The sequence below is a fragment of the Rhinatrema bivittatum genome, chromosome 4, assembly GCF_901001135.1.
Source record: "Rhinatrema bivittatum chromosome 4, aRhiBiv1.1, whole genome shotgun sequence".
Lineage (NCBI taxonomy): Eukaryota > Metazoa > Chordata > Amphibia > Gymnophiona > Rhinatrematidae > Rhinatrema > Rhinatrema bivittatum.
Window position 1 is genome coordinate 14519623 of NC_042618.1, and position 27333 is coordinate 14546955.

General features: G+C 46.6%; 1 protein-coding gene across 4 annotated transcripts in view; it reads right to left on the reverse strand.

Annotated features, from left to right (window-relative positions):
- Positions 1-6203: 6203 nt before the first annotated feature.
- The window catches only part of GALC (galactosylceramidase), a 111544-nt gene continuing 90414 nt past the window's right edge, over positions 6204-27333 (reverse strand). For all 4 annotated transcript variants that reach the window (XM_029597727.1, XM_029597724.1, XM_029597726.1 and 1 more), the window contains 2 exons: positions 22721-22797; positions 6204-9117 (listed from right to left, as the gene is read on the reverse strand). In XM_029597727.1, coding sequence (XP_029453587.1) covers positions 8974-9117; positions 22721-22797 — 221 coding nt within the window. In that variant the 3' untranslated portion in view covers positions 6204-8973. The remainder of the gene's footprint in view (positions 9118-22720; positions 22798-27333) is intronic.

Here is a 27333-nt window from a genome sequence, read left to right on the forward strand (position 1 = left end):
GGGTCCTGGTCCACCAGAGCCAGATCTGCATCCTGGTAGTCCTGGCACCTGTGGATCCTCATTCTCTGAAGCCTCAGAGAAGCTATCCACTACGCTCACCGGTGTGGACATCTTTAGGACTCGCCGAACCCTCATAGCCCCCGCAGGACATAAGGGTCCCCCACTTCCCTGGCCGCAGACCTACCCATGCCCATTTGGTCCTGCTCCGCCCTCTGGTCTTTCTGGCCACATAAGCCCTGTGTAGCATCACGACAAAATCAGAAGAAAAAGTAGAGGAGTCAGAAGCCTCCCCTAGGAGGTCCTCTTCCTCTCCTGACTAAAGCCCGAGCCTCCCAGTCTCCCATGGAATTATCAACCGGGGACAGTGGAGGAGAGAAATCCCCCTCCACGGCCCGCAAAGCAGCCACAAAGGTGGACAAAATGGCTGCCACTCCCCTACGCTGACTGGGAAGGGGTCTGCTGCATCCACCGAGATGTTGGAGAGCCTCCCCAACCCACGCTGCCTCCCCAATGCCACCGCAACCATTCCCGAGCTGCCCTCTTCTCTGGAGAGGCACTGAGAACATCATCCATTGCAGGAAAGTCACGCACACCAAGCTGGGACCATGGAAGCAGTCAGCCGCCCTAGGATCGGTCCAAGAAAAAGCCACTTAAACCACCCTTAAGAGGCTAAAGCCCTGCTGCCAACCAAAAGGGAAAGCACAGCACAAAACTGCTCCTACTACTTTTTTTTTTTTTTTAAACTTTACTAGAGCAGAAAACACAAAAAAAGCACTTCCCTGCAAATTGAAGAGTGGAAGCAGGCTCTGTCCATGCTCCTGAGGGAGAAGGAACTGGAACCATCAGCTTTCTGCCCCCAGCAATAATGGACTGAGCAATAAAGGGTACCCGACCCCCTGCTCGTCTGCCTCAAAAACAAGGGGGGTGGCCCCACCAGGACCTACCAATCCCCTGGGAGGCAATCTCAGAGAGTGCAAACTTCTCTCCCTCTTTTATTCCTTTTTTTTTTTTTTTTTTAACTAATCTCAGACTGCAGGTTTTCCACCTCCACCATCAGCTGGTCCAGGCGATTTGCTACTCTTTAGTTTGTCAATCTGCCGGATTACATCTTCCTGTGTTCACTGTGATTTGTTTCTGTTCTTCCAAACATCCCCTTTTCTGGCACAAATATCTCCCCAACATCCTCTTCAGTAAACACCAAAGCAAAGAATTCAATTGCTCTTTCCGCTATGCCCTTGTCTTCCTAAAGTGCCCCTTCAATCATCTAACAGTCCAACCAACTCCCTAATAGGGTTCCTGCTTCGAATATATTCTAAAAAGTTAGAGTTTTTGCCTCAAGAGCCAGCTGTTTTTTAAATTCTCTTTTTGCATGCCTTAATTTTTTACAGACTTGCCAATGCTTATGCTTTTTTCCTATTTCCTTCAGTTGGATCCTTTTTCCAATAAACCTCTCAGACGTCAACACTGCCACTACCTCATGGATCAACATCACCAATAGGGTGGCTGATCAAGTATGCCCCATGACCACGAAATTGCTCCATCCTGAAAAGGACAACAGGAAACCCTGGTTCACGCCGGAGTTGAAGTCGCTCAAACAAGAGCTAAGATGTAAGGAACACAGGTGGCGAAAAAACCCGTCCACTATTACCCTCTTGGCTTATAAATCTTGCCTAAACTCTTACAGAAACATCATCAATATAACCAAGAAAGAATTCTTCTCAAAAAAGATCCACCACTTTATCTTCGACTCTAGAGCTCTGTTTTCCTATGTGTCAGCCCTCACTAAACCAACTACCCCTCTTATACCAGACACACAAGCATCCAACAAAGCCAACGAACTGGCGGTCTACTTTGAGAAAAAAATAGACACCCTCCTCGCTCCTCTCAAGGTGCCCTCTCCTCAACCGAACTACCCTCCCACTACCAGCACACAACACTCTCACCCAACCCACATGCAATATAAAGCAACTACAGCTTCGATGGCTTCCCTTGAGCAGAAGTCCGCCTTAGAAATTGAAAACATCCTTAGGAAGATGAAGCCCTCATCCCACCCACTTGACCACATCCCATCCAATCTACTGTTCTCCATTCCTAACATCATCGCTAAACCGATAGCAGACATCATAAACTGCTCGCTCTCCCAAGGTCAAGTCCCTGACCAACTCAAGCTTGCTATTCTCAAGCCTCTCCTTAAAAAACCTAACCTTCCACCCACTGACCCAGCTAACTTCAGACCAATTGCCAACCTCCCAATGATTGCAAAAATCATGGAGAAGGTAGTAAACAGACAACTATCCGAATTCCTAGAAGAGAATGTCATTCTAACCTCCAATCAATTCGGATTTCGAAAGTCACTGAACACTGAATCTCTACTAGCCTCGCTTTCTGATAACATCCTCATCAACCTGGAAAATGGTCAACCTTTCCTTCTCGTCTTACTGGACCTCTCCTCAGCATTCGACACTGTGAACCATACCTGCCTCATTCAGCGTCTAGCAGATATTGGTATAACAGGTTCAGCGCTCAACTGGTTCAAATCTTTCCTTGAAAACAGACAATACAAGGTCAGGATTAACAACAAAGAATCACTCCCTATCAGATCAAAGCTGGGGGTACCTCAAGGATCATCCCTTTCACCAACACTATTCAATATTTATCTCCTTCCACTCTGCCATCTACTATCTAACCTCAAGCTAACACACTTCCTATACGCGGATGACATTCAGATCCTCATCCCGATAATGGAATCCCTCCACAAAACGTGGTCTTACTGGAACAGCTGCCTTTCGGAAATCAAAAACATGCTAACAAGCCTCAACCTCGTGCTAAATACTAGCAAAACTGAAATCCTCATAATAGCTCCAGACAAGTGCTCTCTATTCAACCCAACTAGTTCCACCCAACTCTCCTTCACATCAATCGACCACACACCACAAGTAAGAGATCTTGGTGTACTTCTGGACAACCAACTCAACTTCACCAAGTTCATAAACAATACTACCAAAGACTGCTTCTTCAAATTGCAAGTCTTAAAAAATTAAAACCTCTTCTACACTTCCAAGACTTCCGCTTGGTACTACAATCTATCATCCTCCCTAAACTGGACTATTGCAACTCACTCCTCCTGGGCCTGCCAGCCAACACCATCAAACCACTTCAGATGGTCCAGAACGCGACAGCCAGAATTCTCACTAACACCAAAAAATGGGATCACATCACCCCTATCCTCCAAAATCTTCACTGGCTGCCCATAAAATTTAGGATACAATTTAAATCCCTCATGATGATTCACAAGGCTCTTCACAACATCTCCCCCCTCAACCTATCCTTCCAACTACAGCAACACGTCTCCAATAGACCGATCAGAAGTGCATACCAGAACATGCTTCACACCCAGCCAACAAAAACCTCATTGAGGAAACGAGCTCTGTCCACTGCAGGTCCCCATCTTTGGAACCTGCTCCCACCGGACCTCCGCCAAGAACCATGCCTTCCGACATTCAAAAAGAAGCTAAAGACTTGGCTATTCACTCAAGCTTTCCCTGAGAGCTAAAATCTGGTGAAGCGACAGACGATATACCTACCTCTGTACATATGTTCCTGATTTATGGTTCCTGATTTATGGTTCACAGTTACATTTAATTGAGTTTATGAAAGTTCTCTTTTAATAGTTTTCCTGTATACTTGTGTTAATGTATTCTGCCTTGAGGCGACTGTTTTAATGTACTCCCGCCCTGGAGGCGACTGTTCAGTTCCTTGTAAACCGGTGCGATATGTATTCTTTACAGGAACATCGGTATATAAAAATTAAAAATAAATAAATAAATGTTCTTGTAGCTAAAACAGCCTCTTTCACCTCACCTTTTAAAGATGCCAAAAATCATTTGGTCTTCCTTCCACTTTTTCTAACGCGTGGAATACATCTGGTCTGGGCTTTCAAGATTGTTTAAAAATACTATGTTCGCCCCTGATGTAAACTCTTTACCTTTGTAGCTGCACCTTTTCATTTTTTTTTCTATCTTCCTCATTTTAGCAACATCTCCCTATCGAAAATAGAATGCTAGAGCAGTAGATTTACTTAATGTTCTCCCTCCGGCCATTAAGGCAAATTTGATCACATTATGATCACTGTTGCCAAGCAACTCCACTACTATTACCTCAAGTACCAAATCCTGCATTCCACTAAGAATTAGATCTAAAATGGCTCCCCCTTTTCATCAGTTCCCAAACCAGCAGCTCTATGAAGCAGTCATTTATTTCATCTAGAAACCTTACCTCTCTAGCATGTCCTGATGTGACATTTACCCAGTCAATATTGGGGTAATTGAAATCTCCAATTACTGTGCTGCTAAATTTGATAGCTTTCCTATTTTCTGTTAGCATTTTATCATCAATCTGTTCATTTTGGTCAGGTGGATGGTAGTATACCGCCACTTCTATAGTCTTCCCCGTCATATATGGAATTTCCTTCTACTGTGAATGTCTTCTGCAGGATCTTTATCCTGTTGGAGTTTATGCCATCCCTAGCATAAACTGCTGCCACCCTCCACCACCAGGCTGATGCACCTTAAAAGGGACTCCCCCCAGGTCAAAACAATAAGCTGTGGTTCACAAGCAATGGGAGTGAAGTAATGTGGATCTCCCAAAAGCTCCACAGGGTAGCAGCTCACTTGGTGCAGTTTAACAGTGAAACTGCCATTTTACTGTGCATCGAGTCAGCCTGTTGAGGACCTGGGTAACTTGTCTAGGATAAGCAGTAGGGGATCTGTGACCTGAAGTAGCTGGCTCAAACGCATTGCACTGATACCATGCTAGCATAGAAACATAGAAATGATGGCAGAAGAAGACCAATCGGCCCAGCCAGTCTGCCCAGCAAGCCTCACACTTCTTTCCTTTCATACTTATCTGTTTCTCGTGGCTCTTAGCAACCCTTGGTTCTATTTCCCTTTCACCCCCACCATTAATGCAGAGAGCAGTGATGGAGCTGCATCCAAGTGAAATATCAAGCTTGATTAGTTAGGGGTAGTAGGGGAAGTAACCGCCGCAACAAGCAAGCTACACCCATACTTATTTGTTTTACCCAGACTATGTTATTCAGCCCTTATTGGTTGTTTTTCTTCTCCCCTGCTGTTGAAGCAGAGAGCTATGCTGGATACGCGTGAAGTATTAGTTTTTCTTCTCCCCTGCTGTTGAAGCAGCTAAGTTTTTCTTCTCCCTTGCCGTTGAAGCAGAGAGCTATGCTGGATATGCGTGAAGTATCAGTTTTTCTTCTCCCCTGCCGTTGAAGCAGAGAGCTATGCTGGATATGCGTGAAGTATCAGTTTTACTTCTCCCTTGCCGTTGAAGCAGAGAGCTATGCTGGATAAGCGTGAACTATTAGTTTTACTTCTCCCTTGCCATTGAAGCAGAGAGCTATGCTGGATATGCACGTAGTATCAGACTTTCTTCCCTGCCGTTGAAGCAGAGAGCTATGCTGGATATGCGTGAAGTATTAGTTTTTCTTCTCCCTTGCCATTGAAGCAGAGAGCTATGCTGGATATGCACGTATCATCAGACTTTCTTCCCTGCCGTTGAAGCAGAGAGCTATGCTGGATATGCGTGAAGTATTAGTTTTTCTTCTCCCCTGCTGTTGAAGCAGAGAGCTATGCTGGATATGCATTGAAAGTGAAGTATGCATTGAAAGCCTCATTAACTATCAACAAATATTGAATAAGCCTAATAATTGGTAATACCTATAGCCCATAAACCCACCCCTGTTTTTGTTTTTTTTTCTTTTTTTAATTTGGAGATGGCAGCCCTCCATCCTTCCGCTCCGTGAAGGTGGAACACCAGCCACTGGCCACTGGCATCCCGCTCCGTGAATGCCTCTGTGGCTACTGCCGCTCCGTGCAGTGTTTTGCTGCCTCCTCTTTATACACGTCCTCTAGACCTGATGGATCCACAGTGTGGATCCATCCAGCATGTGCCAGAGACCTAGAGAAATGTGTACAATCGCCACTGCTTGAAGCAACGTGTGCCAGGAGATCAGCACCTACTAATAGGCCAATAAGCTGTCTTCTGTTTGTAGTCTTTTAGTTGATAGGTGTCCATGAGCCAACTGTAGGGCTCATGGTCACCCAATCAACTACAAGAGTACAAATGGCAAACACCAAAATCCATCTGAAATGAAAAGGCCTGGCCTCAGAAAAGAGAAAACAAGGACATACAATCAATGAGAGTTTATTGCAAAGAAAATTAAAAGACACAGACTTTTTCAAATGCAGTTCTATTAACATAACATTTTCATAAAACCTCCCCACCAAGCCTGTGGCAGTGTGGTCCCTTCATATAGGAGTGTTATATCAGAAAAACTACAAAAAAGCTACTCATAGCGATTCCAGAAGCTTTCAACAGACAAAGACAGTAAAACAAATTCTCTCCAGTGTTCTCTCTTTCAAAATGCTTTGGTACTTTAACTGTTCAATCCCGGGACAGCATGCCTAGAACATACATTAAATTTCACATTACCCCACTGCCCGACATTTTGTTAGCATTGTGAAGAGGTAGCTTAGTACAAGGTGCACTTTGCAATTTATCAGTTCTGGCTATTACTTACTGCGAAAGCACAAAAGGAACACTACGCTAATCTACAATTCGAAAGAAGTCATAAAGTGCACGATTATTGCCCAGAATCCTCTTAAACATCTTATTTATACTAAAAAGGCACGTTGTGTCTTTCAATTGGAGGAAATTCCCCCAAGAGCGACAAGAAGGGACACTGGCGTAAGTGCCAGTTCAGAAAGCATCTCTCTCCATCCTGCACCTACGTATAAAAGTCGTACATCAGGGGCTGGCAGTCCCGTGCGCCCCCACCCGAGCACACCACTCTCTCCCGCACGCCGAGATCATGAGCAGATTCAAGATTTGCAGGCTGGCTGTGCTACTCACGCCCTAGAGTGCTCGGGATGAGTTCCTGGGCAAGGGTTTTTGGATACAGCTCTGCTCCGTGCACTGTAACGGGGCTGCGCGGCAGAGGCACCGTTATTCCCAAGTGCGGTAACTGAAGCCACTCGTGCTGCCTTCCCCCCCGGCTCCACAGCTCCCAGGTTCCCCCCTGGCTCTTGGGTGGGGGAAGTGCCTGGAAAACCACTGCTTTTCAGTACAGCAAAAGGATCAGTCATGGGACAACAGGGACTGCAGAGCATATTTCTGGGGCAGACAACAGATCTGCACTATGAAGCATTCATGAATTGCTGGGAGAGACAGGGCACACGGACTGCCTTCAATTTCATATCAGTAGTTTGTTTTGGGCCAGGTGATCTGTTTCATGTTAATATGTCGCATCAAACATATTCCGGGTTATTACAGTAGCTAAACATTTTGCACAGGAAATCCTGCAGAGCTCCAGGGTGTTCTGGGCCTGTTTTTATTGCCTTTAACCAGGAGCAGGGGGGAGTGCAGTGACAATTTATGCAGGAGCTGCTTTGTCTGTCCTATCCCGGAACTCAGCGGGGAAACAGGGACTGGGACAGACAGAGCGTGGAACGTTTCAGCCATATCTTTAGGCATAAGCAGTTGATCTTTGTAACTAGCGTTCACAATAACTGTGGATTCCTTGGGTTGAAATTTTTCAGTGAATTATTGTTTAAAAAAAAGAGAGAGGCCCATTGCATGTTCTACTGAAATGATCTAACTGGTTCCAGACATTGAAGAGCTGATCCAGAGGCAGGTGACTGCACATCCGATTCAAAAGAGCAGGCAAGGTCCCCAACTCAGAACAGAATGAAAAAGCAGCATCCCCTTCACACACTAAAGACTGCATTTTCACAAGACATTAGGACCTTGGACTTAGAAACATGAAAAGAACCAAGCTTCAGAATGGGGAGTGCTTCGTTCACAGATCTCCGCTGCAGATCTGCGCTTTGTAGTGTGCGAAACACCCTTGTGCCGAGTCCAGGCGTTTCCATGAAATCCCATTCAGAAATCGGAACATCCAACCGGTCAACAGTTAGTACGTACCATTGAATCTAAGCGGATACAGTGTAAAACATTACAGACTTCACCCTCCTAAAGTATCATTCTAGTGATAAAAATCAGTCTAAAAGCGAGACCTTCAGGTTGCCCGCATGGTCATTTCCAGTTCATATCTGCCAAGTTTACAGATTCAAAATGAAATGGTTTCGCACCCTGCTACAGTCCCCCGGGAACATGAACTAGAAAGCTGGGGCCATCTCCTTTCTGTGACTGTATCATGGTCAGAGGTCTGAACCCGGCCCTGAGCTTTGCGCTCTGTATTCCTTCTGCAGGAACAGAATATATGTAAATAAAAAGGACTTTATTTAACGGCAAAGTTTCATTTATGGTAATTCCACCTTAGGCGACTTCATGCCTTGGCAGGCATCCAGGGGAATACAGCTCGCTGGCGATCATCTCAGTAGCTCTTGGGACAGCAGGGCGATTACAGAGGAGGTGGGCAAACTAGAATTTTCCTGAAGCAATTTGATTCAGACTCTCTGTATAACACCATACTCATGCCTGATCCCCAGCTTATAAATAGAGCTAGAAAAGCAGTTTTGAGACTGCTTTATTTTAAAGTAAAAAGCATTTTACAGGGGTATTGCAGCGTTACTAAAAACAATGATTATGGACTGCAGTGCGACTGTTTACTGCTTTAAAAAAAAAATCACTTCTTTACACTATCATTGCAGAGCAAAAACAGAATACAAAACTCAGATTCTTTCTGCAGCCAATAACAAAAAAAAATTAGCAGACCTTAGGCAAGGCCATCAGGACCTGTGAAAAGGCCGCCTGTGCTCTGTATCCTATTCCTCTGCACGGGTGTTTTAAAAACAGAACAAACGGTTTCTCATGTAGCGATCTGAGCAGACATGAACTGGAGCGGCAGCTCACAAACAACCTGAACGTCACCGAGTGGCTTCATTTACCAGATGGACTCTTTTTTTTTTTTTTTTTTGGTGGGGGGGGGGGGGGCTTTTAGCTGGCCTCCACTGAAAAGTTATCAAACTGTGCCAGCTCGAAGGAGCTCGTGCCGATGGCGGCCCAGCCGTTGCGCGATCCCACCGTGAACACGTCCTTCCAGAGGGGATAGCCGTTCAGCAACCCGGAAGCGAAGTGGCCCTGCAGAGAGGAAGAGAACCAAGGTAAGGAAGCAGGAGAACGCTCCAACCTAACAGGGAGATGCATTGCTAATGAGTTATTTGAATTTACCTTCTTCAAAAGCTAGCCTACTCGTGATAAAGAAATGGCGACTTTTTCCAGCATGCCTCAAATCCCAATTTAGTCTACCCTTTAATTTTTTTCTAGATATTTATTCGTGCTATAAACATGCCGAATATTTACCTACGTCCTGTTGACGAGTTACTATTATTATTATCTATGTAATATTTAATTTAATTTATTATTAATATCTATATGTTATAGGTTATATGCTAAATGCTATATGTTATACGTTATATGTTAAGAAACGCTGTTCCATGTAACGCCATTTGTGCGAAAGTTTTGTTATATGTAAACCGACCTGATTCGATACTTGTATTGAGAATGTCGGTATATAAAAATCCGAAATAAATAAATAATGCCCCAGACAGCTGGAATTACTTATTCCCGACTGCTGCTTTGGACGCGTGTCTTCATTTTTGTCTTAACTTTGCTTTTAAAATCTGCACTTACTCACCGCACTCACATATAATACTCTAATGCCTGACGGAAGGAGAACACTGGCTTACTAGGGGACTCACACTACAAAGGAACCATACGGCTGAAGATTTATCAAAATTTTACAAGACTTTTTAAATGCAAAAATTAGCTTGGTACATATTCGTTTTAGTAGAAATATTAATCTAAAATAAGCTTTTCAATATTCTCAAAACATATGCAAAGCCAAAAATACAAACACCACTTATTAACAGCTTATAAATAGACAAATATAAACACAAACCAGATAATCACACAAGACCAGACATATTCTAGGTGTTTATAATTGCACTATTGGTATTTATAAGTGCAGCGCACTCTCCCGTCCTTACTGAAATTAACTAATCTCTTTCCCTTGATTCTACCCCGACAAGGGGCCCTTGTTTCGCCTGAAAATAAGGCTTCCTCTGTCAAATCAGTTTGGAATATATGGAGAAAAACTACACTAGAATTTCCCTGTCTTCTTTACTCACTAAAGGGTAGATTTTAAAAGGGCCGCGCCTGCGCCCATAAACATGCGTATCTCGCCGCGCAGAAAAATGCGCACTATTTTACAACCTACGCGCTTAGGTTGTTAAATGCTCTTCACGCGCATGTCTGCAGCTCCAGGCGCATATCTTACATGCACCACTTTGCTACAGCTCCTCATTAGGCGCAGGAGTCTGGCGAACATCGGGGGAGGGGAGAGAGAGACTTTATAGGGCTCGGTCTGACACTCAATATATGGACCATTGTAAGGGGGCACTTAGAATCGGGGTGGGTTGGTGTTACAAACACATTCAGGAGGTATTCATTGTAACATTGGCATCATTAAAGAATTTCAGACCTTATAAGCGATGAAAAGCCTAACAAGAGGAATTGATTTGCACTCTGTAGTCTCTGCATTGTACAAATCAACTCCTTTCCATCACTTATAAGGTCTAAAATTCTTAAATGATGTCAATTTTACAATGGATACCACCGAATGTGTAACATCACTTCCCCTAACCCCAAGCCAGCTCCCGAATCAAACTGCCCACTTACAATGAGGAGCTTTAGAAAAGTGGCGAGTGTAACATACGCCGGCTGAGGAAAAAAGAAAATTTGTTCTTACCTGATAATTTTCGTTTCTGTAGTACCATGGATCAGTCCAGACTCCTGGGTTTTGCCTCCCCACCAGCAGATGGAGACAGAGAAAGCTGTGCCAGACTCTGCCATATATACCCGGGTGCCACCCACAGTCTGCCAGTATTTCTCAGTATCAAAGCAGTATGGCTCAACAAACTAACTATATACAGGAACCAGAACCAGATCACTAACCCCCAACTGTGACCCGAACCCCCGAAAACTGAACAATCTGCAGATCAGCATAAATCCAAAAGTAAAACGCGCAGACTCTCCATTATGTCTATGCATTAACTGCCGCAGTATCCACAGAGGGCGGGACTCTGGACTAATCCGTAGTACTACAGGAACGAAAATTATCAGGTAAGAACCAATTTTCTTTTCCCTGTACGTACCCGGATCAGTCCAGACTCCTGGGATGTACCAGAGCTTACCTAACGGGGATGGGATCCGGAAAGGCCCGCACGCAGCACGCCTGCACCGAAACCATCCACATCTGGAGTCTGCACATCCAGCCGGTAATGTCTTGCAAAGGTATGCAATGTTGTCCATGTGGCCGCTCGGCGAATCTCCTGTGGAGAAATCTGCTGGTATTCCGCCCAGGAAACTGCCTGCGCTCTTGTTGAATGTGTCCGAATCCCCACAGGCAAAGGCTTATCGTGGTCTTGGATGCCATGTTACCCTTCTTGGGACCACTCCAAAGAACAAAGAGGTGATCCGAAACCCGAAAACTATTAGTTACTTCAAGATAACACAGCAACGCCCGAACATCCAACTTCCGTAAATCCTTGGAAGACTGATTCGACCTAACCAGATCAGAAAAGGACGGAAGCTCCACAGACTGATTCAAATGAAAAGCGGAAACCACTTTTGGAAGAAAAGAAGGAACCTTTCGCAGGGACACACCAGAGTCCGAAATCCGCAAGAACGGCTCTCTGCACGACAAGCCTTGCAGCTCGGACACCCTCCAAGCAGATGAAATCGCATCAAAAACACCACTTTCAACGTGAGGTCTTTTAACGTAGCTCTTCGCAAGGGCTCAAACGGCGCCGAACACAAAGCCCTAAGGACCAAATTAAGATTCCAGGAAGGACATGGCGAACTCACCGGCGGCCGCAAATGCTTCACCCACTGTAAGAAACGAGAGACATCAGAATGCGCCGCTAAGACTGTCCCTTGAATGGAACCACAGAGAGATCCAAGAGCCGCCACCTGTACCTTTAAGGAACTACAGGACAGACCTTTAGCTAAACCTGCTTGTAGGAAAGCCAAGATGTCAGGAATGGATGCCTGCGTGGACATAATTCCCCGGTCTACACACCATGACTCAAATACCTTCCACTCGCGAACATAGGAGAGAGAGGTGGAAGTCTTCCGTGAACGCAACAGAGTGGTTATTACCGCGTCTGAATAACCTTTGTCTTTTAGATGCCTCCTCTCAAAAGCCAAGCCGCTAGACAGAAGCGATTGACCTGGTCGAAACAGACAGGTCCCTGATGAAGAAGGTTCGGAAGAGACTGAAATCTCAGAGGGTCCTTCCACCGCCAGATTGACTAGGTCCGCAAACCATGGGCGACGCGGCCACTCAGGAGCCACTAAGATCACGTCGGCCGGATGACTCTCTATCCGTCTGAGCACCAAGGGGGATACACATATAGCAGGACAGAGGTCGGCCAGGGCAGAACCAGGGAATCTACGACCTCTGCTCCCGTTTCTCTGCGACGGGCAAACACAGAGCCTTGGCGTTCGCGAACGTCGCCATCAGATCCAGGCATGAAGTGCCCGATCTTTCGCAAATGATCTGAAAGGCTCTGTCTGCCAACTCCCATTCCCTGGGATCGAGAAGATGCAGACTTAGAAAATCCGCGTGAACGTTGCCGACTCCAGCAATGTGGGACACATTGCTGGAGTCGGCAATGTGAGATTCTGTTCCGCCCACTCGATTAACCACTGAGCTTCCAGCGCTGGCTGACTTCTCGTCCCTCCTTGGCGATTGATGTATGCGACCGTGGTCGCATTGTCGGTCAGCACCCTGACTGCCTTTCCCCTGACTAGTGGAGATAAAGCCAACAACGTCAGACGAACCGCTCTGGTTTCCAGACGATTGATGGACCACTGAGATTCTGTCGGGGACCAGCGGCCCTGTACCGATTGCCGGAGACAAATTGCTCCTCAGCCTGACAGGCTGGCATCCATAGTTATCACCACCCAATCCAGTAAAACCAAGGCGAACCCCCCGGTTCAAATTGTCTGAAATGAGCCACCAATCCAGACTGGAGCGAGCAGCCTCCGTCAGAGGCAATTGTAGGTGGAACTGCTCGGAAACCGGATTCCAGCGGGAGAGTAAGGCTGATTGCAAGGGGTGCATATGAGCGAAGGCCCATAGAACCAATTCTATAGAAGTCATGGACCCCAGGATTTGCAAGTAGTCCCAGACTATCGGCGATCGCTTGTACAGTAACCTGCAACTTGGAAATGCGGTCGGGCGTTAAGAAGACTCACTCCTGTTGGGTGTCGAACAACGCACCCAAAAACACCGACGACTGGGAAGGCATGAGATGACTCTTGGCAAAGTTGACCACCCATCCTAGATTCTTCAGTACTTGCAGCACTCGCTGAACTGCGGCCTGACAGAGTCTCTCTGACTTCGCCCGAATCAACCAATTGTCCAGGTATGGGTGGACGAATCATCCCTCTCTGCGCAACTGAGCCGCTACCACCACCATTATCTTGGTGAACAACCGGGATGCCGTAGCAAGTCTGAAAGGTAAGGCCTGAAACTGGTAATGGCACCTCAGGATGGAAAATCTCAGGAACTTCTGATGATCCAGCCTGATCCCGACATGCAGATATGCCTCCGTCAGATCCAGAGAAGCGAGAAATTCTCCCGGCCTCACCGAAGCAAGCACTGACCTCAATGTCTCCATCCGGAAGCGTGGTATCCGCAGGCACCTGTTGATGCGCTTTAAGTCGAGAATGGGCCTGAAGGATCCTTCTTTCTTTGGCACAACAAAGTAAATGGAGTAGCGACCTCTTCATTGATCCGCCGGAGGAACCGGGATAACAGCTCCTAGGTCGATCAGGCGCTCAGCGTCTGTTTTATTGCCCGACGCTTTGTGGCGTACCTGCATGGGGAGACCAGAAACTGAGGGCGAGGCTGGCGGACAAAATCTAAAGCGTAACCATGTCTTATCACAGAGAGTACCCACTGATCTGTTGTGATTTTGGCCCATTCCTCGTAAAACAGGGACAATCTGCCTTCTACCATCGGAACCGAGGAATGGACCGGCCGCCCATCATTGAGGGGACGTACCAACTGGCGTGGACTGAGCGGAACTTGGCCTGCCAAAGCATCTACCATGAGAATGCCGACCTCCCCGAAACCAGGCACGAGAGGAAAAGGCCCCCCTGGACCGTGGCCTGTCCTCCGGCAAACGATACGACTTATTCTCTCCCAAAAACTGGATCATATCCTCAAGTTCTTTTCCAAATAACAGCTTGCCCTCAAAGGGCAAGGAGCCCAGACGAGACTTCGAGGAAGCATCCGCCAACCAGTTTCACAACCATAATAACCTACGGGACGAAACCGCGGACACCATCGACCTGGCCGACGTGCGCAGATCATGCATAGCATCAGCACTATAGGCCACCACCGATTCCAGGCGGCCCGACTGCAGCGATTCCTCCTCCAATAGAGTTTCATTCGCAAGTAGTTGCTGCACCCTTCGAAGACCAGCTCTCAACCCAAAGTTGCTACACATTGCGGTTCGGACACCAAGTGCAGGGACCTCAAAAATCTTCTTAAGAAGCAATTCCAACTTTCGATCCTGGAAATCCTTCAGGGCCGTCGCCCCTGTAACTGGAATCGTGGTCCTTTTCTTCACAGCTGAAACTGCGGTGTCCACCTTGGGAACCCGGAGCATCTCCAACGCCTCCTCAGGAAGTGGATAGAGCTTGTCCATTGCCTTAGTGACCTTCAACCCCAAATCTGGGGTGCCCATTCGTGAAACAGCAGATCCGTGACAGAAAAATGAAATGGAAAAGAAGTAGCCAGACCCCTCAGGCCCAATAACACCGGATCCATTGATCCCAATCGCGCTTCTTCCTGAGGAGCGTCTATTCCCAGTTCTTTCAAAATGGGGGGAATGAGAGGAAGCAACTCCTCCTTTCTGAATAAACGAACAACCTTTGGATCATCACCTTCGATGCTCTGAGAACCACATGCAGCGCTCTGCTGCTGGTCCCCGTCCCTCTCTACCCCCCCTCGGGGGTTGGTCCTGCAAATCCTGCTCATCTGGATCTGCAGTGTCTGAAGAAGTGTCTGTATCCACTTGCGGCATCCAGGCTCGCAAGGGACGCTTCTCCTTAGGGGCCCCCTCGGACCCCTGCGCCACGACCCTCTTTTGGGGCATAGGAGAAGGAAAAGGCGAATCTAAGGGCTCCGGAACCGGAATAGCGCGTTTCTTGCTGGCTTTCCGGGCCTTAAAAGCTTTATACATGACCAACACAAACTCTGACGAAAACGAGCAGTCTGAATCAACGGAATCGGTATCAGGGGCATCTCCCTGTGTTGTGGGCTCTGCTGGCGCTCAATATCGCGGCCTCAGTGCCGGCTGTTGTGAAGAAAGCCGCGAGGAGAGATTCCCCTCCCCCGCCGTAACCTGAGTCGCCGCCAAAAAGGCACCCAAAATGGTGCCGTATCTCGCGCTCAGCAGGAAGGAAGAAGGCAGAGAAAGGAGGAGCTCCCCTAATGCCAGCGATACCGCCCGACTGCGGAATACGAACCCCCTGGCCCCCACTGAGGAACCCTCGCCACCGGGGAGACAGGTGGAACAAAGCCCATCTCGGGACAAACGCGCGGCAAGCCGTTCCTCGCGGCATCTCGAGACAGGCCCGACAGACAGCAAGAAAAAAACACGTGACGAAAAGCTGCGTTCACACAGCCGCAGCAAAGATACAATGGAGAGCAAGGAAGAAAACTTTTTTTTATTTTTTTATAACTTGCCAGTCTGCCAAGATGATCCTTGGCTGGTGATGCTGAGGTGAGTGATCCGGGCTCCCCAGTATCCCCAGTGCGTCTGCTGCACTAGGCAAAGCCCCTGCCACAGCTGCCTTACACCAGGGGGGATAGTCCCCTCAGAACTTGCCGACCCCCTGGGAGGCTGAGATGTTCACACCGGTAACAACCAACAAGGAGATCCTGACTAACCTTTCAAAACTACTTTTTTTTTTTTTTAAACTAAAAACCTTTATACCTTTGAACAGCAGCAAAAAAAGGAAAAAAACCTAACTACTAAGTACACTATCCCAGACTGTGAGTTTGGCAACCCCATCATCTGCTGGAGACAGAGTAATACTGGCAGACTGTGGGTAGCACCCGGGTATATATGGCAGAGTCTGGCACAGCTTTCTCTGTCTCCATCTGCTGGTGGGGAGGCAAAACCCAGGAGCCTGGACTGATCCGGGTACGTACAGGGGATTTGGAGTTACGCGCGTCCGGGCTGGCTCTGTCTCTGGAACGCCCATGCCCTGCCCTATTTTTGCCTTTTCCTGGGCGCGCCTACCTCAATGTACGCACGCCGTTCCCGGGATTTTATTTTTTTTTTAATTCACGTAGCTCCCGCGCTGCCCACTTACGCTCGTTTGTGGCCGTTTTTGCTCGTGCAAGGCTTTTAAACTCCACCTTTTAGTGTCAAGGTGAGCTGTAGCTGTATTTATGCCACTCTTACTGTGGACAATAGGGGGTACCCAAGCTACCCCTCACCCAACCGCCCCACTTCCTGCTTCGATCATCTAGCACAGGCCCGATTTCTGCAGCTGATTAAGATTAGGAAAAGATATCACTGCTTTACAGTCGCGCACTCTAACAGCTCAACTAAAATTCTGTTTTACAGGTTCCCCTCCACCCCCCTCACTTTGTAGCTTCTTGGCTCACTTAGTAGTCTTTGAAATACTAAATCTCTTCCTTTCTTACACTGATTCTTAGAAGGAAGAGAACCTTTTGTTCATTTAAAGTGGCCAAAATTCTACTCCCCCCTAAAAACCCACAGTTTGAGGCGGCTTTTAAATCCCAAAACTGGTTCTCCCCAATCATGGCCTATTTTAATCAGTTCCTATAATAGTCACGGCCCTGGAGCCTCTTTCTCCATCTCGTCTGCGGGTCTTGATCAGATTGCTAGCTGCACAGAGCGGGGACGGTCTCCGCTGCGTAAACAGGAACAGTACCAGAGGTAGTATTATGAACGCTACGAGATCCAAATCCCCTGCTTGTTTTTAAAGTCGCATGGCAGCGCCAGGGTGGGCAGCGGTGAAGTCACTGCTCTCAGGCATTCAACAGCAGCAGTGAGCAGGTCTCTCTGCCAAGTTCTGCCCCGAGCCGGCCAGGGTCTTTGGAGGGGGAAGACCAGCGAGCGGCCACAGCAGCTCACAGGGAGATCAAACACCAAGGAATGGATTTAAAAATCAAAGAGAAAAAGGGCAAACACTTTCATAAAACACACACATGTGGCTATTTAACAATATTTTGTAAAGGTGGAAGGGGGTTTGGGGTTTTACAGGCCTGGCTCGGCCTCCTCTCATGACATGGGAAGGGGTTTCTCTCTGCCCTTCTGTGCCCTTTAATCAGGCAGCAGCACTCAGGCACAAACAGAATTACTGTATTTTTCGCTCCATAAGACGTATTTTTCCCCTCCAAAAGTGGGAGGAAAATGTCTGGGCGTCTTATGGAGCGAATATAAAAAAAAAACAAAACAAAACACAACTACAACCCCCCCCCCCCCCTTCCCCCAAGACCTGCCAAAAGTCCCTGGTGGTCCGGGAGGGATCTCCTGCACTCGGGCCGTCAGCTGCCAGTAATCAAAATGGCGCCAATGGTCCTTTGCCATTACTATGTCACAGGGGCTACTGGTGCCATTGGTCGGCCCCTGTCACATGGCCCATTGCTCCTACCATGTGATAGGGGCCGACCAATGGCGCCAGTAGCCCCTGTGACATAGTAAGGGCAAAGGACCATCGGCACCATTTTGATTACTGGCAGCCGACAGCCCGAGTGCAGGAGATCGCTCCCGGACCCCCCGCTGGACCAGCAGGGACTTTTGGCAGGTCAGGAGGATGGGGGGGTGTAGTTAATTAAATTTAAAGGGTTGGGATGGGGGGGGTTCCCACAGAAAGAGAACGATTAAAGTTTTCTGATCTAGGGAGTGGACCGAAATGGCCCTCCCCAGACCCGAAAATTGAATGGGGACAAAAACATTTTTTATGCACTCCCCTAATTTGCTCCATAAGACACATAGACGCCCGGGAACAGAGCTGGGTTAAGCACACTACTTTTTTTTTTTTCCCCCCCTCTGAATCCTAGGTGCGTCTTATGGAGCAAAAAATACGGTAGTTTCACTTATTTATTTATTTATTTTTAGATTTTTATATACCGGTGTTCCTGTATTAAAATACAGATCACATCGGTTTACATTGAAACATAAAAATTACGCCAAGAGGCGGTACATATAACAAGGTTATAGAACTTGGAAAACATGGAAAACAGGTTCGAAAAATAACATTGAGAAAATTGTATAGTCTCTTTGAGAAACCAAATCATAAAATAAGGCGTAATTGTCTAAGATAAATGTGATCTGCAGAAGGGATTGCGATGGTGAGAAAATCTTGATAGCTGGAGGTAAAAAATAATCAAAGTTCTGGAAAAGCTTGGCTAAAGAGCCAGGTTTTAATTTTCTTTTTGAAGGAAGCGAAGCAGATCTCAAGGCGGATGTCTGGCGGGAGCATGTTCCATTGGACGGGTCCTGCTAAAGAGATGGTACGTTTCTGATGTAAGGATATTGTTGAAGGAACATAGAGTGTGCCTTTATAAGCTCCTCTGATAGGTCTAGATGAAGAGTGAAAACGAAGTTGGGTACTTAAGTGGAGTGGGGATATGTTGTAAATAGATTTATGAATTGCTGTGTATACTTTATAGAGAATCCTTTGCTTAATAGGCAGCCAGTGGAGGAGTTTTAGTATGGGGGTTATATGGTCTCTTTTATTTGTATTGGTAAGGATTCTAGCTGCAGAGTTTTGAATCATCTGGAGGGGTTTGATGGATGAGGTAGGGAGACCAAAAAGGAGCGAGTTGCAATAATCGATTTTTGTTAGAATAATGGCTTGTAGAACCATCCGAAAATCATTGAAGTGGAGAAGTGGTTTCAATTTTCTCAGGACAAGAAGTTTATAGAAGCAGTCTTTAGTGGTGGTGCTTATAAATTTTTTGAAGTTAAGCTGATTATCTATCATGACGCCTAGATCACGTACATATGGTGAGTGATTAATTATAGGAGTGGTAGAAATGAGTGGGACAGCTGGGTATATTAGATTGTTATTAACGTCATGATTGATAATTAAGATCTCGGTTTTGTTGTTGTTGAGAATAAGGCTGAGACTGGATAGAAGATGATTGATTAGTTGCAAGCAATTATTCCAGTGAATCAAGGTTTTGTGTAGGGATTCTGAGATTGGGATGAGTATTTGGATGTCATCCGCGTAAATGTAGTGTGTTAGGTTTAGATTATTAAGAAGACGACAGAGAGGGAGAAGGTAAATGTTGAAAAGGGTTGGAGAGAGGGAGGAACCTTGAGGGACTCCTTGATTTGCTGGGACCGGGTGTGATTCTTTGTTGTTTATCTTTACCTTGAATTGTCTATTAACCAGGAAGGACTTGAACCAGCTGAGTACTGTTCCCTTAATGCCTATGTCTATCAGACCTTGTAATAAAGATGAATGGTTGACAGTGTCAAAAGCCGCAGAGAGATCTAAAAGAATAAGGAGGTGAGGTTGTTTTTTATCCATATTAGTTAGAATATTGTCGGTGAGAGAGATAAGTAGGGATTCAGTGCTTAACGATTTACGAAAACCGTACTGGGAAGGTGCAAGAATGTAGTTTTCTTCCAGGTACTCTGATAGTTGTCTATTGACTATCTTTTCCATAATTTTGGCGATCATTGGCAAATTGGCTATTGGGCGGAAGTTAGCTGGATCTGTGGCCGGAAGATTTGGTTTTTTAAGAAGAGGTTTAAGAATTGCTAGTTTAAGTTGGTCAGGAACTAGACCTTGGGAAAGAGAGCAATTAATGATATCGGCAATTGGCTTTGAAATGGTATTCCTTATAGCAATGAGGAGGTTGTTTGGAATTGTGTCTAAGGGATGAGAGGATGGTTTCATTTTCTTGAGAATATTTTCGATCTCAAGAGCTGATGTGGTTTCAAAAGTTTCTAGAGTCGTATTTAGTTTTGGTGGAGTATTAGGTGGAGATGGAGAAGAACTAGATGAAGAGAAAGAAACAGTCAATTTATCAATTTTTTCCTTGAAGTATTCAGCTAGTTCGGAGGCTTTGTTGAGAGCTTGATCATCTGGGATGGTAGGAGGGGTTGGTTTAGTGAGGGCAGAAACGTAGGAGAAGAGTGCTTTCGAATCAAAGATGAAATGATGTATTTTTTTAGAGAAAAAGTCTCTCTTAGTTTTAAGAATGTTGATCCTGTAGGCATTGAGAGTGGTTTTGTATACAGCTAATGTTGTGGGGGATGGGTTTTTTCTCCATGTGTGTTCTTTATTTCTTAGTTTTTGTTTAAGCAGATTCAATTCAGTGGTGAACCAGGGTTTTCTGTTGTCAGGCGAAGGTTGTACTACTTTGGTGATTGAAGGACAGGTTAGATCTGCAATTTTATTGGTGATGTTGCACCATGAAGATATGGCTGTAGAAGCGTTGGAGAGATCAAGTTGAGATAATTCATTAGAGAGATGGTTGCTAAGAAGGTCTGTGGAACAGGGTTTCCTAAATTGGATAGTGGTTTTTGGGAATGAAGTGGGAAGATGTCCTGAGAGCTTGAGTGTCGTGTTGATAATTTGATGGTCCGTCCAAGGGACAGGAGAACAAGAGGGTGAATCAGGGGGCAAGATACACTGATTAATGAAAATAAGGTCCAACGTGTGGCCTGCTTTATGGGTTGGGCTTTTTATTATTTGTGTGAAACCCATATAGCTGAGTGATGAAAGTAGGGTAACACAGTTTGCTGTTTGTGGTGAAGCATCGACATGTATGTTGAAATCTCCCAATAAAATGGCAGGTTTATCTGGGTTGAAATATTTGGCGGTAAGTTCAATGACCGGAGAGGGGTCAGAGTCTATAGTTCCAGGAGGAGCGTAGATTAGGCCAATTTGTAGATGCTCGGATTTAAAAACTGCAAACTCTATGTTCGATGTGATGTTTGAATATTGTAAAGTGAAACCTAGCTCTTTCTTGGATGCTAGGAACAGACCTCCTCCCTTTCTTTTGAGTCTAGGGATGGAGAAAAAATTGTAAAGTTGAGTAGGTAGTTGGTTTAAAAGAGCTATATCTGTGGGTTTAAGCCATGTTTCTGTGATTGCACAGATATCTGGGTTTACTTCTGTAAGGTAATCATTTAAGATGTGAGTTTTTTTCGAAAGCGATTGTGCGTTGAAAAGTGTTAGGGATAGAAGAGAAAGGCCCAGGAATTGAGTGATAGGTGAAATCATAATTGGAATTAGCCTTTGTTGACGGTTGTAATGTTGTGGTAGAGGTTTAGTTTGATGATTGCGTTGTTTCCTGATGATAGGAATGGAGTATGAACCATGGCAAAAATGGTGATGTAAGGGGATTGGGAAACCAGTTAGCATGTTGGTTGTTGATGTTGACTCAGCTGTCTTGACTCTTGTTGCCTATGTAAACCTAAAGTTTTGAGGGTGAAACGCTGAGATCTTTACAAGATATGAAAGGAGAATGACGTGGCCAATGAAGCAGGTTCTGTTCTCAGGGGCTGCACAAAGGGTGGTCCGAGTGATGGATGCTGGAGGTTGAGGTTGAGAGAGGACCGAGTGAAGTAAGCTGGAGTTTGAGTGTAGTCCGAATGATGGATGGTAGAGATTGAGTGCGGTTCGAGTGAAGGAAGCTGGATGTTGAGTGTAGTCCGAGTGATGGATGATAGAGATAGAGTGTAGTCCGAGTGAAGAAGCTGGAGGTTGAGTGCGGTCCGAGTGATGGATGATAGAGATTGAGTGCGGTTCTAGTGAAGGAAGCTGGAGGTTGAGTGTAGTCCGAGTGAAGAAGCTGGAGGTTGAGTGTAGTCCGAGTGAAGAAGCTGGAGGTTGAGTGTAGTCCGAGTGATGGATGATAGAGATAGAGTGTAGTCCGAGTGAAGAAGCTGGAGGTTGAGTGTAGTCCTATTGATGGATGCTGGAGGTTTGTTTGTTTATGGGTATCTGAAAGAGGAATGTGACGCAGAGAGGGTCCCTGGTCAAAAGGAGGGCGGGTGCATTTGCTTTGTAGTCGAGAGATTAGCAGCCGAAGGAGGGGATGGCTGAGGTTGAAGTCAGGAGATGAATATCCTTCTTACTTTTACACTTGCAGGATAAAACCTTTTCTAGCCAATTCCTTTTTTTTTTTTTTTTTAATTCTAGCAGCAGCACCTCGTTTTCCTTAACCCAACTGCTGGCAGAGGACGTAGCATGCGCAGAGGTGAAGGAGGGAGAAGGAGGGAGAAAAAGGGGACTCTGGTGACGGTTTTTCCAGTTATCATTTATTTAGTTTTAAAACAACTGCAGACCTTCCTTTCTGCGGGGCCACATTCAGTGATAATCAAGCCGCAAGTGTCTCAAACTCCAGTCCCCGAGAACATCAAGCAGATCTGCTTTTAAACAAAACGTGCAACTTGACCTTTCACCGAGGGCACATAAATGTCCTGAGGTTATCTCGAGGACTAGAGTTTGAGACCCTTGGGGGTCCAGCTGTACGACGCGCGACTGCTTCTATTCTGAATTCTGCCCTCCGTGTACATTCAATATGCAATGCTTGCAGGAAAGAGAGATGGAGGATGAGAAAGTCAGTGGCTCGCTCTTTGCGTTCCCTGCCAGTTTTACTTACATAGATGTGCAGGGTCAGTGTATGCCACTCGTGGGCCCGGACTCCGGCCAGCCCCTTCTTCAGTACAATCTTTCTCACTGAAACACAAAAGGAGTATCGCTGTTATGTGCCGGCAGCACAATTTCACACCTGGGGGGGACAGGTACATCAAAGCGCCTAGGGACATTCCACCAGGCAGCTCACTGGGCTATGCAGCCGGGATTCCAGGTCATCGGCACTTCCAGCTCGCACTGCTCAGAGACAGTGCCATGGGGATTTACCGCATCTTAAAGCATCTCTCTCCTCATACTCCGCCCCATCCGTCTAGGAAAGAGTCAGCCAGAGGAACCCAAGGAACTCCCACTGAAGGGGCTTATCTGGAGCCGCGGCACCGAGGCAATTCTCAGGGCCAATGGCTGGGAAAGGTCAGACTTTCATACCAACATCAATTGATGTTCCTATTGAATACAAGCTTGTCAGACAATCCCAGGGTAAAATGAAGAGACGCCCGGCCGCTTCAAAGCTGCCCTTCAGAAGATGAAATTTCGGAAAGTCCTCTCTGCTACTCCCAGGGGACAGCATCTAATTAAAGGCCGCGGTCCGCACGCCAAGCAACACCACCAGATATTGGCTCCTAGATCTGAAAGTTGAAGTCTTATGCCATATGGAAGGCCACGATGGTGGCAATTCGGCTCTGTAAGCCTGCATCTCAAACGTACTTTACTGTCAGCAGGAACATGAGGCTAACCCTGGACAACTTTCCAGAAATCTGGACTGTGAAAACAAAAGATGGGCGTGTGGGAGGGATGCCGCGCCGTGAGAGCAGCACATTACCCATAAAACTACCCCCAGTAAATTAGCAGGAGAGAGATCAGTGAGAACAGAGAACATCAGCAGGCTGTTAACAATAACCAAACTGAGGATGGACTTTTAATCAGATTTTCATCTCTTTACTGAGATTCTACTGTCTAAAGACCCGGAAACCTTCTCTTGCTTAGCTGCTCACCCACTGTTATGGCTTTAAATAAAATCTCTCACCAGGACCCTGCGACGAGAAGGAGGCTTGTTAAAAAGTGTGCACCTTTATTATTTATTTATTTTATTTATTTACAGTTTTTATATACCGACATTTGTTTAGTAACTTCACATCGGTTCACAGAGAACGTATTATTAGTTTTCTTTGGGAAAAAAGAAAAACCTTGAAGATTGTGTTAAAAGCAGCAGCAGCAATGGATTTCAGGAGGCGGCAGGCCGATGTCCGGAAGAGGCCAACAAAAGCGGTGGCCATGAGGCTGCACAGCACCGGGTCATTCCTTGGCAAGGGATTTAGAAGACCAGGAAGGGAAAAAAAACCCAAACAAACCAAGAACACTAGGGAGTTTCTCCTTTCAGAGCAACACAATTGGGGTTAATTGGTTGCTTACTATTTCAAACAGTGCGAAGACCAGAGGACACACAATGAGGTTTACTAGGTGATAATCTTAAAACATTCAAGAAAAAATATTTTTTTTCACTCAACTTATAATTCAGCTGTGAAATTCATTGGCAGAGGATGTGGTGAAAGTTGTTAGTGTAGCTGCGTTTAAAAAAGGTTTGAACAAGTTCCTGGAGGAAAAGTCCATTAACCATTATTAAGGTGCAGTTGCAGAAATCCACTGCTTATTCTTGGGATAAGCAGCTTGGACTCTTATCTACCCCTTGGGATCCTGCCAGGTACTTGTGACCTGGTTTGGTCACTGCTGGAAACAGAATACTGGGCTTGATGTTCCTTTGGGCTGACCCAGTATGGCAAACCTTATGTACTTCTATTCCCACTAGAGCCATCACGGTATCAGCCAAACCATGATCTCCTTGCTGTACATGAAGAGAGAGAGAGAATGGACAATAGATAAGAGCAAGGCCCTTCCTCCCTACCTGCTACACAACCCCCCAGTTTTAGCCTGGCCGAGGACCCTCTTTGGTGATCCCAAGCTTTCTTGGATTCCGATATTCCTTTGCCTCCACCACTTCCCCCCATCCACCGTTCTTTTCTGCAAAGAAATATTCTCTTGGGTTACTGCTGAGTCTGCTGCCTTTCAACCTCTCCTCATGACCTCTTGCTGTAGAGCGCGGGTCTCGTGTGCAATTGTACCTCGGAGGTACTGAACTGTTGTAGCTAAGCTCCTTACTTCTTCAGTGGCTCCCACTGCCAGGTAATGGCACAAAGAATGTCTTACTTTATCTGCCCGTTTCAAATCTCCTGGGCTAGGGTTTCACGAGAGGCCCTCAATTAAAAATTTGGCCTGCCTGAGAGCATCAGCCATAGCAGCCTCAAGCACTTCAATCCAACAAGGCATAAAGTTTCAGCGGTTTCTACCAGAGGCATTTCTTCCTCCTCCCAGCGCCTGCATCTGCCTGGAGAGGTCAGAAGCATTTCCTTTTCATAGGCCACATTCCTCCCCCAAGGACTCAACGTGAATTACAGAAATAAAAATAATTACAGTGAGCAAGCAAGAGAAGTAAGAAAAGTATTCCTTACCTGCTAATTTTTGTTTCTGTAGTACCACGGATCAGTCCAGACAGTGGGTTATGTTCCCCTTCCAGCAGATGGAGTCAGAGAAAACTTCGAAGGGTGCTCCCATATAAGCTAGTGCACCCTCTGTCATCCTTCAGTATTAAGAATATCAAAGCCTGAAGAGACAAGATGGATGGATCAAGGTATAAAACCCTTTCAACTTGAACAACTATACAGTGTGTACTAAACTTTAAGAGGCAACTAAACTTGCAAAATGAACCATGAAACAGCCATTAAACACGTGATATACGGAAAACAATTTGAGCAGAGAGACAATCCCAATCCCATAAATCCTTAGGGTGGGCGTCTGGACTGATCCGTGGTACTACAGGAACGAAAATTAGCAGGTAAGGAATAATTTTCTTTTCCCTGAATGTACCCGGATCAGTCCAGACAGTGATATGTACCAAAGCTTCCCTACTTAGAGTGGGCCCCGGATAGCCCTGCTCGAATGACCCGATTGCCAAAGGAGCCGAAAACCGGTGGCTGTAGATTCAAACAATAGTGCCGAGCAAAGATATGTAAGGACTTCCAGGTGGCCGCTCAGCATATCTCCTGAGGCAAAATGGATTGACTCTCCACCCTGGAAGCCGCGTGAGCTTGGAGGGAATGGGCCTTGATGCCCACCAGAGGCTGTCGACTGGCACCAATATATGCTGAGGCAATGGCCTCTTTCAGCCAGCAAGCAATGGTGGCTTTCGAAGCCTTGGCCCCCTTCTTTGGGCCACTCCAAAGTACAAAAAGATGATCCTACAAACAAAAGTCATTTGTGGCCTCCAGATAGCGAATGAGGATACGCTTAACATCAAGCTTGCGTAGCTCAAGGGAATCTTCAGTTGAGAAAGACGGGAGTTCCACCGTCTGATTCATATGGAAACCGGAAACAACCTTGGCAGGAAAGAGGGCAGCACCGTGCGCAAGGAAACTCCTGAATCCATGAAACTAAGATAGGGCGCCCTGCAAGATAGCACCTGAAGCTCCGAAATCCTGCAAGCAGAGCAAATAGCCACCAGGAAGACTGCCTGGAGCGTAAGATCCTTGAGGGTAGAGGCTCGTAGCAGTTCGAAAGGTGGACTGCCTAGAATTCGAAGAACTAAGTTGAGGCTTCCATGAGGGACAAGAGCGTGTACTGGAGGCTTAACGTGTTTCACTCTCTTGAGAAATCAGACGATGTCCGGGTGAGAGGAAAGGGGGGTTCCCTCCTGGTGCTGGATCAAGGAACAAAGGGCAGCCCCCCTGCACCCTCAGGGAATTGTAGGCCAATCCCTTTTCCAGGCCCTGTTGCAGGAACGACAGTACCTGAGCCACTGAGGCGCTCTGCGGCAAGACAGGTACAGAGCCACACCAGGTCTCGAAGACCTTCCAAACTCTGACATAGGCGATGGATGTAGAGGTCTTCCTAGCCTTGAGGAGGGTCGAGATCACAGCCTCCGGGTTTCCTCGCCTTCTCAGCCGGTGCCTCTCAAAAGCCAGGCCACAAGACAAATGATCTGCTTGGTCGAAAAATACCGGACCCTGGCGCAGTAAGCGTGGTAGATGTCCCAGGCGAAGAGGGCCGTCCACTGCGAGGTTGACCAAGTCCACGAACCACAGCCATTCTGGCGCCACCAGAATTACTGGACTGTGGTGACTCTCTACTCTTCAGATTACCTTTCCCAACAGGGGCCATGGCGGAAACACGTAGAGGAGAATGTGCTACGGCCAAGGAAGGACTAAGGCATCCACTCTCTCCGCGCAGTGCTCTCTTCTGCAACTGAAGAATCGCGGAGCTTTGGCATTCTGTAGAGTGGCCATCAGGTCCAGGTGGGGAGACCCCCTCCGACTGAATAGAAGTGCCACTGCTTCCTCGGAGAGTTCCCACTCTCCAGGATCTATGCGTTGACGACTCAAGAAGTCTGCTTGAACGTTGTCCATTCCTGTGATGTGAGAGGCCACTAGGCAGGAAAGGTGGACCTCCGCCCAGGCCAGCAACTTGTCCGTCTCCCGAGAAACGTGAAGATTCTTTGTTCCCCCTTGACGATTGATGTACGCTACTGTTGTTGTGTTGTCTGACAGAATCCGAACCGCCAGACGCTGGACT